The 7,670-nt window shown below is 45.5% G+C and overlaps 1 protein-coding gene across 2 annotated transcripts; it reads left to right on the top strand.

Annotated features, from left to right (window-relative positions):
• The first annotated feature begins 3,222 nt into the window (after positions 1–3,222).
• On the top strand, positions 3,223–7,457 carry LOC103617177 (trypsin). 2 transcript variants are annotated; one of them, XM_008635440.2, is made up of 5 exons: positions 3,223–4,306; positions 5,016–5,184; positions 5,796–6,049; positions 6,680–6,816; positions 7,202–7,457. In XM_008635440.2, exons 1-5 carry the CDS (start codon positions 4,267–4,269, stop codon positions 7,349–7,351), a joined length of 750 nt encoding a protein of 249 aa, XP_008633662.1. In that variant the 5' UTR covers positions 3,223–4,266; the 3' UTR covers positions 7,352–7,457. The 2 variants fall into 2 exon arrangements, with proteins under 2 accessions (XP_008633662.1, XP_008633661.1); XM_008635439.2 differs by lacking the exon at positions 3,223–4,306 and having other exon boundaries at positions 4,919–5,184.
• Positions 7,458–7,670: the final 213 nt, after the last annotated feature.

Here is a 7,670-nt window from a genome sequence, read left to right as displayed (position 1 = left end):
GCAATGCGAGGAAAGCACTGACAACCCATTTTCAGACCTACATGTAGGCTTAGTGCATAAGGTCTGAACTAGGACTGTATCCAAGTCAGTGGTGACTGTGAACACCAGATGGCTCTTTAGTCTTAGGGGATTTAAGGCACCTCAGGCCAGTTCCTTTCAGTAGTCTACACGAGTACAGGAAGTTTCTCCAGGGCCAAATCTTTGCAGAAAATTCTTAGAGAAATCCTCCCTCCTCAGGCTTGTCACCCCTTGCCCATTCTCACCCATGCTGCTCCTTTCACAACTCTTATCCCCAACCAGTCCAGTCTAACTCTATTTCTAATGGAAGCAGCTTGTCTGCTTGTTTGGTGAAAGTTCCTCTTCCTCATCCATTCTATTTCACTGTGCCAGCCTTGCTGGCTTCCACCTCTAAACTTCTTCCCGAGTTTTTCAGACCATCTGACTTTCTACGTCACCACTTTTACACTTTTCCCAGTCTTTCTTTGTCTTCCTTTTTATTTCCCTAACTCTCCATCCCATATTCTTATAGCAAAGAGTCAGCTTCTAGGTTTGGAGATGTTAAAATTTCCCAGAAGTGGCCCAGTTCATAGAAGTTTGGGGTACACAGACCCTCCAGGGAAGGTTCTTCAGGCTGCTCTCTTGCAGATCATGTGCTGGATGAGATGGATTAAATAAATCCTTTCAAATCTGATCTCCCCCATCCACCATGTCCTTTCAAAGCCCTTTCTTTCTGGTCCAGCCATTTGCTGAAGATTACTGGGACACAGTGTTTCCCACCTCAAAGGCTGAGGCTTTATAACCACATCTGGTGCCATGTGGGACCCCGTTCTTAGGATTTTCCTACCCTCCTCCCTAGTATCATGCTCTTTTCTTACTATTTATTCCCTCAGTGCCTCTGGCCACCGTCATCCAGAATCCCTTCCGAGTTCCTGAGCTCAGGCACTCTAAAAGAAGTCATAACTTTCCTTCTTCGCCCCCCAAAAATAAACAAAAACCAGAACTGCTGCAGGATAGTGAAGAAGTCAGAGAGTACATGAAGGCTCTGCAGAATTGGACACTGTTGGACACTGGATGTTATAGCAAAATATAAGAAACCCCATGTGAAATACTTTTTGACAGTACTAGAACAGTGTTCTCCAAAAATATTTCATTGTACACCCCTATCAGTAAAGTATTTCTAAACACATACACCCAGTATATGTACATTTAGTAGCTGATAATTATATATGTATAACACTAAAGTTCTAATGCTTCCACCCCACACCTCTGTGCATCGTTGTGCACAGCCCCAGGGGTGCATGCACCCCACTTTGAAGACTCCTGCACAGGAACATCATAAGCCAGCAGCCTGTCTCTGAATATCGATTACAGATGCAAAGACTAGATGATGCACAGCCCTTCACCAAACACTCTCCTGGCCACCCAGCAACTGAGAAGTTGATGTTCCCAGTCCTAGGTGTGCCTGTCCAGAAACACCTCACTGGCAGGAGACACTTGGGAAGAGGGTAGAAATGGTGACTCCACCATGAAGCTCTGTGAGATCACAGAATCACAGAGTATTCTGAGTTGGAAGGGACCCACAAGGTTCATCAAGTCCAACTCATAAGTGAATGGCTCATACAGGGGATCAAACCCATGACTGAAATGTAAAAGGACTAAGCTCAGAAACTTCATGTTTTATGCTCATGGGAAGTTTTATCTCTGTCAGCCCATGGTCTTACCAGGTTTCTCTTTCCCAGGATCTTGCATCAGTCTGGACAAATGTATTTCCTTTATCTGAGTCCTGTAATGATACAGCTGACTGAAATACTTGAACTAGGAACATGGAGTTCTAGAAATACCAGCTGCCATTGCTTGTCCATTGATAAAACCTAACACAACTGCCCTTCAGTCACCAGCCCTCCCCCATCCTGTGCCCCTGGAGCCACCAGCTTTCTACTTCAGCATCACTGCATGCAATGAGAAACTTGTTTGCAGCAATGGATATATACTTGAGTATATTCTTTGAAGGATCCTGTAAAAAGCCTTTCAGTGGGTCTGTGGAATGTTTGGCAGCACTGAGCAGAAGGAGTTATTAATGTTTCAGACAGGGATTTGCCCTCCTAAAGAAAGAAAACAGGGTCATCAGAGGTGTTCTGATTTCAACTGTAATTCAGACGGGTCTGTTCATCCTTCACAGTTCTCATGGAAAGGCCTGAAGGGCTGCTCCGAGACTGTCTGAATCATGAGTCAGAAACACTATTTGCCTACATTTGACATCAGTTTGCCCCGTGAACAGGGCACACGCCCTGGAGTTCTGGGCGTCATGGGAGCCTCTAGGAGTGTCAGAAAGGCTGTTAGGAGAATGAGAGAGACTTGGGTGAGGTATGTTCACTAGATACCTGCCATCAAGGACTTAGGAACACAAGAGTCACCGGAGCTATTATCCAGATCTTTGGCCATGAGCTTTAGCAGTAGCCTGGGAAGAGGTTGGGAGTCTTCTCCTGCTGATTTAAGCACATAGCATAGGGAAGCACAGAGATCCTGTTCTTCTTGGGGATTATCAGCCAGCCCTATACCATGCTGCTGTTAAGAATAATTTATAAGTTTAAGATCAGAGTAGATTAAATAAGTAACAAAGAAAAACAATAAAAAGTACCAAGATAAAGGCGAGTAAGCTTCCTGATTCAAATGCTCAATTCCTAATTCCTCTGAAATTTGTGTGGACATTAAACCAAATGTGAAACACCCTAAAAAGAAGGAAAGGGAACCAGTTGTAGCCTAAGAGTTACCTAATAGGATATGAGAGCTATTGATCAGGAAAAATATTGTTGTAAAATATCAGTCTGTTTCTATGCCAATGGCATGTTTTGGACAAAGAAATTATAAATCCGCAGATCAAATAAAACACTATTGTAAACTGGAAACTTTTCTTGCTCTGCTTAGTTATGACAGGATTGGACAGCTTTGGGGTTTTTTTGACACTCTTAGTCCTATTATGGACATTTTCCTTTGCCACAGGAAGCTTCTAAATCCTTCTTTCTGTCACAGGATAAAACATGCTTGTAAGAAAGTGGTACACTGATGCCAGTTTAGAGGCCAACAGAATTCATGCACCCCCTTGGAGGAGTCACCGGCCTTGGACTTGCATCTGGACACTGACAAACTTGTGTATCAATCCTCCAGGCCTGCAAAAAAATTAATCAAGAAATGGAGTAGGAAGAGTATTCCTATTTAGTCTCTCAAGCTATCCCAGCGTCTCCAAACAAACGGCTTCTCTTTACTGTCTCTGGAGAGAATCCTGTGTCTTTCAGGAGCTAACATGATGAAGTTGGCAGCTGCTTGGAAAATGAAAATGATTATTCAGCAAAGCATTAAGCTTTAGTAAACTTTGCATCATGACAGAAATCCCCACTCCTGCAGAGAGGGATTTCAGAAGATCTCACCATTTGTGTTTGCAGGATTATTGCTCCTCTACATTACATTCATAAACATCAGCATTATACTGAAGTTCTTGTGTGGCAAAAATTAGTCTCTGTAGAACATTCCAAAGATGAATAAAAACATGGTTTGGTACTTAGGCAGATCTTTTCATACAGGCTAGGAGAGAGAAATTAGGAAAGGGAGATGCTGAGCATTGCCATATTGGAATTATTTAACTTGGGAAGCAATGGGGGGCACAGGATAGTTTTTCTATCCTCCCTTTTGAAATTACAATGCAGGAATTTGATTTAGGAAAACACTGTGTCGCATACGATAAAAACACACATTAGTCAAGAAAAGGAATTTGCTGAAATAAACTTAACAAAGTTAACCACTAGCTTTGCTGGCTTTTTTATTTTTTCCAATAAATTCATTGTTCTTTCTGTCTGCTACCTACAATATTCAGCTTCTGGTAAAAATATGCATTTTTTAGAAAGACACCATCAGCACAGAGGAATCTGAAAGAGGTTTGAGAGTTCTTCTCAACAGGTGCTGCGTATAAGAATCAGACAGACAAACAACTACACATCTTCCAAAGCCAAAATGTATTTTTAGATTGAAGGCCACCCTCTAGAATAATTTAAAATAGCTCTCTATCTTAGCAGAGGTTTATGATTAACAGGTATGTTATTTGTGCGTTCTACCAATGCCTGTTAATGCCCACATTTGGATCTTCAAATTTTCCACTGTGTACTTTTTGTCTGGAGAAAACCTTGGACTAGAGATAAGGCCATTACCAAAAACGTATTTCTAGCAGCTCCCACTTCCAGTTGGCCTGCCTGGGCTTGAGGTTGAATCAAGACCATGAAGTGCCTGCTGCTTCTCGCCTTTATTGGGGTGGCTGGTGAGTATATTTTTTATTTCTATTTCTGTAATTTAATAGGATGCTGATTTTCTAAGCAAAATTGCAAGGTGGCCTATTGTGGGAAAGCCAAGTCCAGTTTCGACTTGCAGAAGTTTGAAGGTGGAGCCCTGCAACTTCTGTCTTCTGTCTGTTCATAATGCCTTGTGCCACAACCTGGGGAATGAACGCCTCCATAGAGGTTCCTGACCCAGCTATAGAGATGTGGCCATAGCTACAGAAAAAGGCTGCCTCCCTCTTCAGGGCTAAGGAGTGCACAGGGATTTGTTCTGGCCCAGGAAGTCCTAAAGCAGCTGCAAAATGTTGGACGCTGGGTGGGTGCTCCAAGAAAATGTCACTGCACATTTGGTTTGACTTTTTCCCGCAGTCCACTCTTGACTGTTTCTGCAAACGGGGTCCTGGGAAAGACACACCTGTGATCTGGTCCAACATAAGAACATTTCTATGTCCTTATGTTCCCTCAGGGAGTAGCCAGCAGGGCTTTAGTTGCAGATATGAGAGGCACCAGTGTAAGTCTGATCCCCTTCTTTTCTGAGGCTGCAGCAAATGAATGTGCCTTAGCCTTCCCCACCACTGCTGCCCTGAGTGTCCATAGAAGGGGAGCCTACAATGAGGGGCTTCAAAGAGGCAGTCACAGGGCACCAGATTACCTTAGGCCAGCTGTTGACACATGGCACTTCTTATCTCGCAGTTGCCTTCCCCACCTTTGCTGAAGATGATGATGATAAGATTGTGGGAGGCTACACCTGTGCAGAGAACTCTGTGCCCTATCAGGTGTCCCTGAATTCTGGATATCACTTCTGTGGAGGCTCCCTCATCAGCAGCCAGTGGGTCGTGTCAGCTGCTCACTGCTACAAATCGTGAGTGGAAAAAATGACATCCTTCTATAACCTACTTCTGTCTTCCAGTTCACTTCTAGCAGGAATTCTGAGCTATGAGATAGAAATATGTAAGTGCCTCCATTCTGACCGGACACAGCCAAGGGATGGGTGGATCGTTCAGGAAGCTGGGCCGAGGCATCCTGAGGGCTTTTCCACTTCTGCAAATGTTTCTGTGACTGCAGAGCACTGTCTGAAATAACAAGGGGATAATCAAGCAACGAGTGCTGAGCTCTTATCAAGTGATTTCTTATCAATTGCATGAATCTTGCTAAAGCATTCTCCCTGGAGAACAGGAAAAGGAGTGAGGTCAGGCTAGAGCAGTTTGATTTGTTGCAGAACATTTGTATGAAGCGCTGCTATGTATTTCACTGCTGTCATGTAGTTGCAAACCTGGAGAAATTCACCACTCCTACTGGGAGTGGGTTAAGGTCTCAGTGGGGATCCCCAGGGCTCCCTGCAGGACAAGAAAGATCACCTGCCCCAGAGAGCTTCTGTGGCAGTGATGTTGGAGCAAGTGCACTCAGTGACAGGGAGGTTCCTCTCAACCTGCCAGTAGCAGTAAAGTACGTGCTGTGCCTTCTCTTTTCCAGTCGCATCCAAGTGCAGCTCGGGAAACACAACCTGGCTCTCACAGAATCCACACAGCAGTTTATCAACTCTGCTAAAGTCATCCGCAACCCTGGCTACAGTGCCTACACCCTGGACAATGACATCATGCTCATCAAGCTGGCCACCCCAGCCCAGCTCACCAAAGCTGTCCAGACAATTCCTCTGCCAACCAGCTGTGTGGCCACTGGCACCACCTGCCTGATCTCTGGCTGGGGCAACACTCTCAGCAGTGGCAGTGAGTACTCTGGGGGAATGTACAGCCCCCTGGGGGCCCGGGACAGTCTCCAAGACCTCACCATTAACCCCCAACAGGACAGGCTAAAACAGAGAGAAGTGCTGTGGCACGGGTTTCTTTGAGCGATGGGTCAGTGTAGGGTCAGCATAGTGGATTCAGCTCATGTCAACAGAGTTGTCAGTTCTCTGAGAATAAGGGTGAAGTCCGAGACTGTAGATCTAGAATTCCTACTAGAGAGCTCCATTCTCTTACACCAATGGTCAGAGATGTGCATGGCGAGTGGTGTCTATTCCACTGATGACATCTAGACCTGCACCAGAGGAGAAGACGGTTTTCCTGAGGCTCTGGTTTCTTCCAGGGCATTTGGCACAGGAGTGGCCCCACTGTAGTAAATTGATGGAATTCCAGGTACCCAAAAAGTTGAGGTGGCTGCAGTGTAGAGTGGTGGGTCCTTGGGTAGAATTTGTTGCATCTCTACAGAAGGAACCCATGCTGTGCTTACTGTTGAGAGGAAGCAGGATGGCTGCAAGAACAGAATGTGTCCAGCATTTGCTTTTCTGCTAAGATCTTCTCTGAGCTCTGAAAGGGACTCAGCAATGCCATCAGCCATCTCTCCCTATTTCCTTGTAGTTAACTACCCGGACACCTTGCAGTGCCTGAAGGCTCCGGTCCTCTCCGCCGCCGACTGCTCTGATTCCTACCCTGGGCAAATTACCACGAACATGATGTGTGTAGGATTCCTGGAGGGAGGAAAAGACTCCTGCCAGGTAAATCATCTGCCTCTCCCATTCATTTCTCTCCTGCCTTTTCCCAGCTGAAGAGGCCTTAACGTTACAGAGTTCAGCTATACTCACTGCACTGGCACACCTGAGTTTTTGAATGACAGCTGAGGCTTCAGGCGCACGTATCCTGAATGTTTGCCAAGTACCACAAAAACTGGCAGCTGACTCATCCTTAGCTGTGGTACCCTTGGAGCTAAAGTCAGGCACGGTAGCATCAGGTGGAGAGGGGGAATCAGAAAGGGCCGTTGTAGAACTTCTGTGCAGAGTAAGCCTGACAGGGCTTCCTCCAAAGTCAGTGATCTCAGGGATCTCTGGCTCGTTGCTCAGGCTGATGCCATTTGCTGAATATCCCTATCCTTTGTGTGCACAGGGAGATTCCGGCGGTCCCGTGGTCTGCAATGGAGAGCTCCAGGGCATTGTTTCCTGGGGTATCGGATGTGCCCAGAGGGGCTATCCTGGAGTTTACACCAAGGTTTGCAACTACGTCTCCTGGATCCAGTCCACCATAGCTGCCAACTGAGACACTCCTTTGGTGTGACCTGTATTTTCTCATCATCATTTCTGCTCTTTTGGGTCTGGACAAGCAAAAATTATGAAAAACTAATAAAGACTTTCAGGCACCCCTACTCTGTGCACTGTTTCTTTGGGAACTTCAATGGGCTGTGATATGGAGCACAGAGGCAGTGAATGCCACTCAGGAGAAAGGATTTAATATTTGTAATCCTGTAGAAGTGGAGGGATCTTGGAACACTTTACCGACTCCTCATCAGGAATCTTTTAGTCGGTTACTTGCTCTTGTTTCTGGAACAGAACATTATTTATGTTCTTTTTGAAAAGGA

This window comes from Corvus brachyrhynchos, unplaced genomic scaffold (assembly GCF_000691975.1).
Source record: "Corvus brachyrhynchos isolate BGI_N302 unplaced genomic scaffold, ASM69197v1 scaffold326, whole genome shotgun sequence".
NCBI classification, from domain to species: domain Eukaryota; kingdom Metazoa; phylum Chordata; class Aves; order Passeriformes; family Corvidae; genus Corvus; species Corvus brachyrhynchos.
Note: the sequence above shows the minus strand (reverse complement) of the source record. Positions and strands in the feature narration are given on the sequence as shown.

Coding starts and splice junctions, on each gene's coding strand:
- LOC103617177 (XM_008635439.2), top strand. CDS start 4,934: ATGAGGGGCTTCAAAGAGGCAGTCACAGGGCACCAGATTACCTTAGGC. Junction 5,185..5,795: donor GCTGCTCACTGCTACAAATC/GTGAGTGGAAAA, acceptor TCTCTTTTCCAG/TCGCATCCAAGTGCAGCTCG. Junction 6,050..6,679: donor CAACACTCTCAGCAGTGGCA/GTGAGTACTCTG, acceptor ATTTCCTTGTAG/TTAACTACCCGGACACCTTG.